Source organism: Amblyomma americanum, chromosome 1 (assembly GCF_052857255.1).
Source record: "Amblyomma americanum isolate KBUSLIRL-KWMA chromosome 1, ASM5285725v1, whole genome shotgun sequence".
NCBI lineage: Eukaryota > Metazoa > Arthropoda > Arachnida > Ixodida > Ixodidae > Amblyomma > Amblyomma americanum.
The window spans coordinates 298,442,724-298,455,210 of record NC_135497.1 but is presented as its reverse complement, the minus strand read 5'-3'; the positions used below and the strand labels follow the sequence as shown (position 1 = coordinate 298,455,210).

The 12,487-nt window shown below is 46.3% G+C and overlaps 1 protein-coding gene across 2 annotated transcripts in view; it reads right to left on the bottom strand.

Annotated features, from left to right (window-relative positions):
• The window catches only part of LOC144115271 (fatty acid CoA ligase Acsl3-like), a 60,561-nt gene extending 48,597 nt beyond the window's left edge, over positions 1 to 11,964 (bottom strand). For both annotated transcript variants that reach the window (XM_077649580.1, XM_077649581.1), the window contains exons 1-4: positions 11,735 to 11,964; positions 10,615 to 10,752; positions 6,684 to 6,884; positions 1,341 to 1,518 (exon numbers count right to left, since the gene is read on the bottom strand). In XM_077649580.1, the coding sequence (XP_077505706.1) occupies positions 1,341 to 1,518; positions 6,684 to 6,884; positions 10,615 to 10,731 (496 nt within the window). In that variant the 5' untranslated portion in view covers positions 10,732 to 10,752; positions 11,735 to 11,964. The remainder of the gene's footprint in view (positions 1 to 1,340; positions 1,519 to 6,683; positions 6,885 to 10,614; positions 10,753 to 11,734) is intronic.
• Between the last annotated feature and the right edge of the window lie 523 nt (positions 11,965 to 12,487).

Here is a 12,487-nt window from a genome sequence, read left to right as displayed (position 1 = left end):
AAAAGACGATTAACTATGCGCACTAATTTTTGTGATGGACATAATATGGCCAATTTGTTTGCTCGTGATTTTAAAAACAACGTCGAATAGGCAGGTTTCAAACAAATGCGGTTTAGAAAATCAAATTTTTTTCCTCGTCTACTGCAATTATTTCGTCGAGTAAATTCTCAATACTTTTACGCAGCGCTTCCGCATCCGTGCAAGATCAGCCTCCCTTTGTATTCATCGAAAAAATCATTCAACAACGTGGCCGTCATTTTAAACGCTCAAGCGCTTTAGAGCAGAACTTCATTAGAGTGGATAGCGCTTGATAAAGTGCTCTCAATGAGACGTCTGGTCAGTACCCGTGTTCTGGCCTCTCGAATCTGGGGCGTATTTTTCTAAAATATCTTGAAATTAAACTGCGTCGAGTATAACAAGGGCTAAGTTAGGTTTACAATCACCAGCCGACCGAAAACACCCCTCTGGAACAAGCACAACATTATCCGCTAATTTTCGTCCGGTGTCTTCAGCTTTGTGCACTGGAAAACATGCATTCTCTGGAAGGCACATTTTGGGGTATAAACCTAGCTTAACCCGATTTTTAAATCTGGTTTCACCCAAGAACGAAAGGTTCTACACAATATTCGCATTTGCATTGCTTTTCAGTATATTGCCATTTAGTATAGGGCTTTTAGAACGCACTTAGCAGATTGCTTTTAGTATACTGCCATTTAGTATATCACTCTGTGCTGCGCTGTTGCTATACATGGTCGTTTAGGAGATGTTCCACTCGGAATTACTGACTGAAGTTTCACTCTAAACCTTTCTACTACGTCACAGTCAGATGTAGCTGGTCGCGTTCGATGGCGTTTATTCAAGACCATCATCATCTGGCTGTGACGTGGCTAAGATGGCTGCAGTATAGTACGAAACTTCATATAATATCAGTTCCAGAGCCGCTTCTGCCGCCGAATTAAAGTTAAATGGCCAAATTATCCCCATCTGCGGTCATTAAAGTCTTCAGCGTGACCCACCGTATCTATGCACGGGCATCATCAAATCACGTACTCGGTGAGGCACTGCCGTATAAAGCGATCCGCAGGGAAAGCGCTGCATCGAACTCGGCATTAACCACACCGTTGATAATTCCGGCAATGAAAAGTGCGTCAAGATCATGCGCAAAACAGACGAAACAGATGCAGGCACTTTTTACGCATGACGTTCGCAAAGTGGTTTTAAAGATTACCGCAGCCGCACCTTTAGACTTCCGTCAATTCCTCCATGCTCAACACTATAGTACGCAGGAAGGGTGTCGTCGTCTAAGGGCAATGTAGAGAGAGTTCGGCACGCGGTCTTACCGACTATGGCCCTGCGGAAGCAGGCGAGCGCCGTGAGCATCCACTCTTCGCGGGTCTCGGCGAAGATGACCAGCCGGGAGTAGGGCAGATGACCCAGCGCCGTCAGACCCCTGGCGATTTTGTCCACGGCGGCATCGGCCTCTTTGAACGTCTTCCAACTGTACTCTCCCAGTTCGTACTGCAGCGTCGAGCAGTGCGCGTATCGTTCAGTGCACCTATCAAAAGCCAATCTTGCTAAGTAGTCAATGCATATAGCGTATCCTACGCCTAAACACGAGGGGATGATTTGTCAGCTGTAAGCTCTTCAACCGGCGTGGTCCCAGAACAAGTTACACCCCAGACCACACAGGCACCGAACACTTGTGAGACTTCCGTGAGCTTCGTGTTTGTTTTTGACATTCTTAATCAGGGCGCAGCACGAATGCACTGATAATTCAACTGTGTCAGTGTCTGTGCGCCATGGCACTTCGCCACAATGGCTGAGAACTCGCCAAGAGCATCAAGTCGCTGGGGATATAATGTACCTTTCTACACCCGAGTACTCACCGCACAAGACGGCACGTTATATCGTCTCGCTTTAATGTAGGAAACAGCCCGTGCCCCAGGGCACGTAAGCACCGTTTTCTATCAACCGTTTTTACAGTTAGCGCCTTTACAACATTTTTGGACAAAAATTTTGAAAATCAGAAAACTGTAAGGTGCCGTTATGCAATATATTCAAGGCAATTTATGCGTCATTCTTCCGATGTGTAGCGAAATCTTTCTTTTAAATTTTTTCCATCGCTCGCATTCAGCAGTAAAGCCTTCCATGAAAACCAATGAGGAACGCTATTGACGATAGCAAAAACGCTAAAAGCAAAAAAATCAAGCCTATTGACGGGAGATCTGTAGATATATTGATTGTCATAGTAAAATCTTACAATATATGAAAAAATTGCGTTCATAAACTCTTTCCCGTTCAGAAATGCTTTGTCCAGAATTGGGTATGTTTGCTTGTGAGGTTTAAAATGAAAGTTCGGTGCCTTCTGGCATCCATATTTCTTCATCACGTCAATGCGTTTCGATCGGGTCCTCCTCTGCATACAGAATATAACTTAAGTACTTACTGGGAAGGGCGTTTCTATCAAGTGCTCATATTAATGGCTATTAAATTATCCAGCGAAAATCGAAAAATTTTAAAATAGCACGACGAAGCCACTTCGTGAAGAAACCGCGACACTTCATTGTCGATCCTTTCGAACAATGACACTCCAAATCTTGCGAAAGGATCACAGAGTATCGTTTACGGGAAAGTGCAAATGAAAAGACCACGCTGGCTCGTTAGAATGAAGTAACTCGCCGTCGCCAACTTGTAAGAGAAGGTTTGCCCCATCTGGAACCCTATATTAAGCCAGCAAAAATAAGGTGAAAGTTTTGCCCACTAGTGCGTGAAAAGAAAAAAAACTTGGGGCCTTCTTAACCTCATTCTTAAAGAAGAAAACGCGATAGCACTTAGAAGTTGGCCCACCTCCAAATATTCCAAAGGAACCATCCACCGGATTATCACACGGACCCACTCTTCCACCTTAAGCCACCCACTAATCCACCTTAATCCATTTTCTGGGGTGGCCTAATTCGAAAATTCGGGGGGTCCTTCGGAATATCTGGGGGTGGGTCAACTTCAAAAATGTGGTTAAGAAGGCCCTAAGTTTTTATTTTCACGCACTAGTGGGTAGAAGTTTGATCTTATTTTTTCTGCATTTATATGGGGTTCCAGGTGGGAGAAAAGCCCGTATGTCCCGAAGAGTCCTGACTGAGGGCGTACTACTGTGAGCAAAGGTAATACCCGTGTCAAGCGCGTAAAATAAAGCGCACTTACGAAAAGTGTCATTCTCGGAAAGTGCACTCTAGCACAGCTAAATGGCGTAACGTAAGTACTCTCGCCGAAGTGCGCACTCAGGTCGGAGTTCGTTCATAGAACACGCTTTGAGGGCCGAGCACATAGCCTCGACAGCAGTGACATTTTGGGCAAAAACTAATATATGACAAAATGTGCATACAAGTGAAATGGTTATTTGTGCAATGGTTTTGTGATAGCAACCAGCAAAACAACATATAACAAAAGCACGCTGCAGTGTGTCATGTTGTTTGTTGCCAGGATTCTGGTGTGCTAGGAGTCTGTGTTGAATTGCTACAATATTACCATAAAACGAATTTAATGCGGCCGTGGCCGATTATTCAGTTGTGTTCATTTTAACGCGACAGCGTTAAGGGTCCCGTGTCGCTTTCGCAGAAAAGCCGGTGCCGTCGGCGTCGGCGGCGTTGGCCGTGAGCGAAAAATCCCAGAAGCATTAATAAATAAAGCCGAGCAGGAAAGTGGTCGAGTTGGGGAATAGAACCAGGGCCTTCGGAGTGCGAGGCGAGCACGCTAACTAACGCTAACCACACCATCACCTCAGCTCGATGGTTTGGATTGAACAAAGGCGCGCCTAGTGAATCCGGTGGTGTCTTGAAGGGTGCTTTAGAGACATGCAAAGTGGTGTATATCAGCAATTATGAGCATGAAAATTACAGAAGTCGCAGTTAAGCGAGTAGCAAAGTACGTTTCCGCTACTTTTCCTCTTTGCTTGGCGTCATGTAGCGCCATCAGGTGGCGGCCGCTAAAACCACTGCTTACTCCACCTCGCAATGTACGCCACGCGACGGCAGCGCCTCCCGCTCGTATCGTTCGGGCGCAGTTGGGCCGTGCGGGCACGCAAGAATCACGCGGTGAGGGGCGAACAACGCAGCGCACGTCCAAAGTTGTTCACCACGAAGCTTGCGGCTTGCTGCCCATTGTTCGGCGCGGAAGCTATGCTGGCGTTCGTGGAATCGGGTTTGTCGAGAACGGTGTGCCGACAAACTACGACTGCAACTTGAGTCCCGCGCATTTCGGTAAGGCGCCTGGCAGCGCTTCTGCGTGGTTTGCCATTCCGCGCGTCCGTTTCACCGTACGTATCAGAGCAATTTGTCTAACGGGCAAGGCGTCGCGCCGAACGGGCGATGGCGTTCCGTGGACTTGCTGGCAGCGCTGCAACACGCTTTCCCGTTTCATCCTCCCATTTTTTATGCGCTCTACTGCTCTGAACAAGCTTAATTCATTTCATTTCGATTGTTAATACCCTCAGGGCCATTTGGCATTACAGAGTGGAGTGATTAAATGGATTAAACAAAAGGGAGCAACGCAGCAAAAAAAATAGAAATACAAGTTGTTAGGCTTCTATTATACAATGTTAGCTAGTGCATTTTTAAAACGTTAATGGCCTTCAATGGCGGCGATAAGTCCGGGAAGGCGGTTCCGATCCTGTGATGTGCGTGGAATAAAACTGTGGGAACAGGAATCAGTTCGACAAGAAATAATTCCAACTTCTGAACGTTACGCTTACAGATGGCCATTTCGAAAGTTTTTGTTTTCAGCCAGCCGCCAATTTCTATCTACGAGCGCACTCAGTTTTCCCGCTTAACAGTCGTAGCGTGAAGTATACTCGAGGGGTTGAAGTGCACTCCCCGTGAGTGCACTTTATTTTGCGCCTTGGCAGGGTTATGAGATCCCTGGAAGATATCACTGGAAAGAGTTCCAATAACTCTGTGTCGCACACTTAGTGTCGAAACCGGCGTAGCGCGCTGGGCCGTCTCTCACTTTTGCTTACGATAGCACGTACATCAAGCACTTTTCTGCTCACGCGCTAGTGTGAATAAGTTTCATCGTATTTTTTATATATTTTACTGGCGGCTCAAAAAGACGCAACGTGGCTTGAAGAATTTTCTCCAAGGCTGTGCATGATTTTTGCGACGAACCACACATTGCGTACGGCTGTACTATCAGCAACAAACGAAACATGAACAGAACAGTCGAAACATGGACAGCAAAATAGACAATATCTTAGTCGGGAGTGGCTCAGTACCAGTGTAGGTTAATTTAATTTCGAAGGCGCGAATACTGTCCTTTAGAAGCGTAAATGAATCTCTCTTGTATTTTCACTCCAAGAGCTAATTTGTCTATGTTTTTGCGCTGGCATTTCATTTCATTTGTTGCTGATAGTGCGCGCAGAGATAGGCGTGTGTTGCCCCCGCGCCCACCACTGCTCAATCTCTCGCGTTTCATCGGAATTTTGTCGGCGAAAACAAGCGCTTTTGCGGCAGAAGGCTCGGGTATGTTTCTGGCACAGTGTCCGAAGCTATTTATTTCCAAGTAAAAGAAGAAAAGTGGAAGGGAACGAAAGGGGGCGACTGCAACCTGCACATCAAATGCGAGAACACGTGGTGTCTCTGCTTGTAGCAGTGTCTGTCAAATCACCGAAACTGTGTGAATAAGGATGTACCACCGACTGCACGCTTAACACGAACGCTCGAGACCGCGTCTGCATGCACTGACATTAGAGTGACTGAGCGCTCGGTCCGAGACCAGCCTGCTGGGTTTGTTTGCGGCGGTTGGAGATAGCTGGTGCCCTGCTTCCACCCTAACATTCAGTCCCAGCGGCCGACGCCCAGCGATGCTAATGTCACTGGAAGACACGCGCTCGAGCATTCGTATCACCGCAGCGGTGGCTGAGTGGTTGAACATCCGGCCCGCATGCGGGAGGTGCGGGGTTCGATCCCCAGTCCCGCCCGGTACCCACCGCGGATACAATGGGTACAATGCTTGGAAAATGGGTCTTTGACCCCACCTTGAGTAACCGAAAATACTTTGTGCCATGACGCTCTTTGGCCATACACGCCCTTGCGGCATAAAAGTTCATCAGCATTCGTGTCAAGCGTGCTGTCGGGGGTACTACTTCTAGTAAATTGTCTCCATCAATGCCATAAAATTCAGCATCATCGAAACAGGCTACAGGAAACGCACTTCTGATCCTTCAACCAAAACTTGTTGATGTTATCTAAGGCCTCTATGTCTTTTTCTTTTTTTTTTCACAAAGCGATATCCAAAAAGAAGGGAAAAAGTTGTGGCAAAAGAGGCATCCTCGTCGCGGTACGATGAGTTTATCTCATTGCTGTTTGAAAATTATCGGTAGACGACCAACCAATAGCGCATCTTTCACGAGCAATTTCAACTAATTTGATGCTCACAAAATGCGCTTGGACGTGTTTAGTACTCGAAGTGAACGCTACGAGACACAGAATAAAAATATTTTCCCATACCTGTTTGCGAGATAGCGACGTGTTCATATGTGTATAAATGTCACAGCATTCTAATACACCCCTTTAAGTACGTATATTTAAACAAATTAACACTTATATTTTATATATTTATGTAAGAATATCTCTTACATAACCTTGCACGTGCTGAAGGCGGAACAAGGCAAAAATGGAATGCGCAGCGCTTACCTTGACAAAACGCTTGCCATCGACAATTTGGCACTGGTCTTTCTTGCAAACGCGTGTTCCGAAGCAGGGCTTGTCATCAAATTTTTCGACAGCGCGCCGAAAGAACGCGTCGATGGTTTCCATCCCCTTGAACACGGATTTCATGGGGTCTGGCGTGTATCGAACCACCGGCGCGTCGCTTTTGTTTGACAGTGGCCCAGCCTGCGCAGATGAACGTATATTGATTGCATCTTTTCTCAACCGGCAACTCATGCGCGAAGCTGTGCTTTATTGCCCTCGTGTTATCGCGTGGAACAAATAAAGCCAGCTTTAACAGCGCAAGATCTGTTTGTTACCCAAAGGTCAGTACCTTGAACACCACAAACCTTAAAAACTTCCCCGTGCGCGTGTTCACAAATCCCGGCCAGTCTGTTTCTCATATTGTGCATACTGAAGCTAACCTACAGTAATAAAGACTTTTAAAACTCCATAAAGGAGTCTAGTGTAGCGAATCATCACCAAAAAGCGGTAGATAAAAACAATGCCGCCAATTAAAAAAAAGTAACATCGACATGCGTAGCCTTGTTTCTGTCGCTGACGGCGCTGCAGTCGCGTTGCACAGGACAGCATCTGTAAATAGTTGCCTGGGGCCTGCTGCAATATATTTTGGGGGGCGGGGGGTGGGGGGAGCTGCTGCTTCAAATCGTGATCAGAAAATTCTTGCAGCAATAAAAGACAATTGGACAAAGTTCCGCATCGCTGGTAAACCTCCCATACTCTTTGCCTTCCTCTTAAAGGCGTTAGTGAGAACGAAACCCCTTTCCCTCTCTACACACCAAGACAACGCCCAGTCCTAGCGCCATATATATATATATATATATATATATATATATATATATATATATATATATATATATATATATATATATATATATATATATATATATATATATATATATATATATATATATATATATATATATATATATAAACTTCCCCTGCCCGGTGCACCACGCCTGTACTCTATAAACTTTAAAGTGCACGCCTAACCTCACGCCCCAATTTTAGGCGTGATGGGCGTATCAATAAGGCACTGATGACATTTTTCAGAAGAATAGACGTGATGTTCCTCTCTCCAAGCGTGACCAGAGCCCGTTCCGCTGTCTTGCGGGCGTCAAATGAGAAGATAAGCGTGAGGAACCCAAATCGTACACGCTTAGACCGTCTGCAGCAAGCACGCTCCTCTTCTCCCTCGCGCATATGCGTATCCGAATGCGAAAATATGCTGTAGGCGAGCCTGCCACTGATGAATACTTTAGTACTCGGATATGTCTACGCGTGATGGGGACTTTATTTTCGTTGCTGTTAGTTCCTCCCTCGCTTGTGCAGTGAGCGCTGGCGTCAATTTTAGCAGTGAAGCGCTTCTATGATTGTTCGAACTACGCCGACCGTTGAGCGAGCGAAATTTATTGAAGCTAATGATGGCGTATAACGACGATTCTTGCGAAAACGTCACAGTCGTGGTGGGCGTCAGTTGTTCTAACAAGGTTAATGTAGCTGAATTCCATTAGGCGCCTCCTGTAAGCACGACGATGCGTCTGGCCGGACGATTGCTTCAGCACACAGGCACCCCGCGTCAGCCCAGGCAATGCTTCCCGCCTGGATGGCGCCTGAACCGTGACTATTGCCAAGCTATATTAGGCTGCTTGGAACATCAAAGTAACAGCACTTTTGTTTCTAATTCGCTGCCCAGATTAGTTTGTTTGCCCGGGCGAATCTACTTGCTCAGTCGATGTAGTAAGGTGCCGGCCTCTTGCCGATGTGCGGGCCAATTAATTTTTGCTGATTGTGCTTGAGCGCGAAGCATGTAGTGTTCGCTGCCCTTTTCGGGCTTTTCGACTGTCAAAGGAAGGATATTGTATCAGCGCTCGTAGTGTGTCTTCCTTACATTTGGTCTTCGTGTTTTTCGCGCTTCTTTCGTGATAACGGATGTTATATGGTTTCTGATTTAACAAAAAGGGACTCAAACGCTACAGCAAGGCGTCTCAACGTACATGCACTTGCTCATTTGCTTTTCAGCAACGCTATATGCCGCATATGGCGTGCTTTCACCGCAAGGGACATGGCCGCATTATTTGCTTGCCTTCTTTGCAGGGAGTAGCCATCTAACACTTAGTGCACACCTTACCTATTTGAAGCTACCAGTACAAGACTTGGAAGCTTTGATCCTGACCTGCACAAACAGTACGTCGGACTGCTAGAGTAGTCGCGCCCAGATATAAAAAAATGAAATAATGTGATGAGGATACATTTGCTACACGGCCACCGTGGAGAGCATGCGCAGGGTTGAATACTGAAAGATTGCTTTGTCTTGCTCTAGGCCTAACTCGGATGGTGATGATGGCGGTTCTTGGCGGAAGCAGTTTTAACTGAATCTTATACGGCTGCACACACGAATGCGCGCTGCTGATGCCTTTGCACATAGCATAAAGTTTCTGAAACATTAGCGCAGCTGGTATGCTGTCAAGAGAAGGCTGCATTCGCAACTTTCTATGCTCCCCCTTTCCCTTTGTATTACCCCAGAAAATATTTCAAGTGTGAAATCCTTGCGTGCACCGCGTTAAGATTGCGTGCTCAATCTTTCCCATGGCTCTTTCTCGGGACGGTTTCATTAACAAGCCGTATCCGCTTCGAAGCGCAGGAATGGCGCTTGTTATTGAGTTATTTTTTTATGCTTGCTTTTCAGAATGAACCTCATTCACAACAGGAAACATCGTGTTCTGAAGACGTCTTTGCATCTTACAGCACGTCTAGTTCGAGGGAGCCCAACGCTCGCGCTCGGAGGTGTCAATGGCATCTCCCGTTTCCGACGCCTGAACGAAATAAACTGGAAGCGAAATGCATAAAGGCCAGTCATTCTTGCCAAGCGTGAAGAACAACATATGATCATGGTTGCCATGTGTGGACGTTATAAGAGTGTAACGCATATAAGGCGTGATCTTTAAGCGTGGAAAAACACCACGCCTATAGTAGGATACATCTTAATAAAAAAAAAAACAGCAGTTGGTAACAATGGGCCATGGCTCGCGACGTTCTGCATTGCTCCGTTAGCCAATGACAGCAGTAAACGAAGTCAGGTTTTTGGTGCTTGACTATATCAAAAAGCCAGAAGCATGCAAACTCTTGACGTTATAATTAAGTCTGGTGGTTAGATTTTTTGTAGAAAACGAAAAGCGTTTTAAGATAGGACTACTTTTTGTCACGGAGGAATTCTGTGTGGCGGTCCCTACAGACTTATGTTGTATCCGGCTATAGAATAAGCGTGTAAAAAGCAAGGAACTTCCGTTTGCCATAAGCGTGGACTTTTTTACATTGTGAATAACGTGTCATCTTCGTCAAAAGTAAGTGAGCAACGGGGTTTGATTCTCAGCAGTGTAGTCGAGACCTTACAGGACACCTGAAGACCAATAGTTTTGGAGCGGTGAGGAAAAGGGTTCTCCTTACCTTACACTGATTTAGAGCTTAAGGGATGCCATCAGGGCTCCACTACAAGGAAAAGAAATGAACCCCTTTGTCTGGACACGTTTGGCAAACTCGGTGTGTTCTCATTAGCCAACTAATAAATTTCGATTCTGACATGCAACTACGACACTGTTTCCTCAAAATAAAGTCCGACATACATTTGTATCTGTTAAAATTTGATCAGAACAGAAAAAATTGCTCCTTTTCTCACATGATTTCTTCACCAACCCAACCGAAATCAACCAAAAGGACAACGGCTGAGAAACTGCGACTGGTAAGAATGGAGCTAGTTTAGAGGCGCTAACCATGTAGGGAATCGATACTCCTTTCAAAAGATCTGGAAGATGGGGTTTTCTCCCATGAGCATCGATGTCCTCTTTCCTAATCGTGTTCGTAATGGTTGAAACGAAAAACGTAATGCACAGCTTACCCATGTAACGTTCTGTCTGCGGACACGGATCCATGGTTTCTGTATAGTGATGTAAATTGGTAAGGTGACGACGTCATAAACGGTGACAACAAGCCGAAGAAGGAAGTCAAATATCATCGCTACAGACTCTTGGTGACCCTGCATCAGGATGAATGGCGCATACAGTTAAAAATAATGGGCACAGCAGACTTTAAAGAAATATATAAAGCTTCTAGATGTGCCTTCTCGACGCTTCTGCGATGTTTATGCTCTTGGTAACGAATCACGAATTGGCGCGTTTTCGACCGCGCATATCTTCCCGAGAGGGGTAAAAACTGCCACATACAGTTCATAACAGCTAACATGAGGTATACATGCTAACTCCCTCTTGCAATACAATGGGGTCTGTATGAAATCCTTCATTCATGAGAGCTCAATATTTCTTTATCACTAATTCTGTCACATCCCATGTGATTGGAAAGGCGTACCGCGATTCCAGCCATAAACTTCCATTCGAAAGACACGAGTCATGCATGTGTCGCGGCTGCTGACGCACCTACTACTGGTTGAATTCATGACAAAAGTTCGTGTGAGGATGACATACGCTTGCGTGTACACCGGTTTTGCAGTTATAACCTAACATCTTCGAGAGACAGCCTAGTCAGTCGGTCGGTTATTGTTACATACAACTGAGTTGACGTGGCATTTTTCACTCCATTTATGCAGCGCGGTTCGCCGACAGAACGGCGTATAAAACGGTACTTCCATTTCATACTTCTCCAAAAAGCACTTGCTCACGGCACATTTAAAAGCACTTGCTCACCACATTGCTCGCTGGACTGTTGCAAGTACCTGCAGCATGCACGGTGGAAGTGGCAGAGTGAGATGTATGCACCTGCTCGCAACCGTCCACAGAGCGAATGTTTGACATCTGCCTCTACCCGGATGAAAGATCCATACCTTTACCTCCTTTCGTTTTTGACACGCATCTTAAACGACTGTTGGAAACTGAACTCTAAGGACGAGATTCGCGACGACTGGCACTGGTGTGGTACGCTCACATCCCCACAGAGCTCACGTCTTCACCCGACCCGGCCGCCGTCTTAACACTTGAAGCGACGGCGACGATATTAGGACTCACTGCTTGCAGGCAGAAGCTTCCACGGGGCAGTGGCCGTCACGGGTTTCTATCAGGCCAGGCGCACACTCATACTTGTGGCAGCCGTGCCAATTTTGCCGGCATCCCTCAAGGCGCCGTACGAGAGACCCGGGAGGTGTCGCGACATTCCATCGCAGACTGGAGACAGCCGACGATGCCTTCGTCGTCCTCGTTCGCGTTTGCTCAGCCCGCGCTGCCTGGTGCGGAAAGCTGGTGATGACAGCGTTGCGACTGGCCAAGGAAAACGGCCGCGCGCAACCATGCAGTGCCCTCAGGACTGGCTGAAGAAGAACGAAGAACTATAGGAGCGGAAGCTCATGTCTACTGAGGCCAAGAACAACGCTGAAGGAGATTTCTCAGGTGCATGCATCTTTTTAGCTTAATGCAGTTCACTGTCAGTGCTGGTGCACTTAATGGAACTGTGGCTTAATGGAACTAAGCGTCAGCAACTCTTGTCCATGAAACGTGGCTGAAATATATACCGCTTAATTGTCGATCGCATGCTTATCTGGTGAACCGAACGTAATTCACAAGGTACAGAACGTTTACGTTGCTATAAAAGTTTCGGCACAATGACGCACGAATAATTTAGCGGCACTTTGTTCAGAACGTGCTCGATACCTCTATTCTTCGACACTAACGTCGTCAACGCATATCTAATTCTTCACTGAGAAAAACTCATGAACCAAACACTGGGAAAGCACGAGAGAGTAAAATTAAACGTTCGGGCTGCTG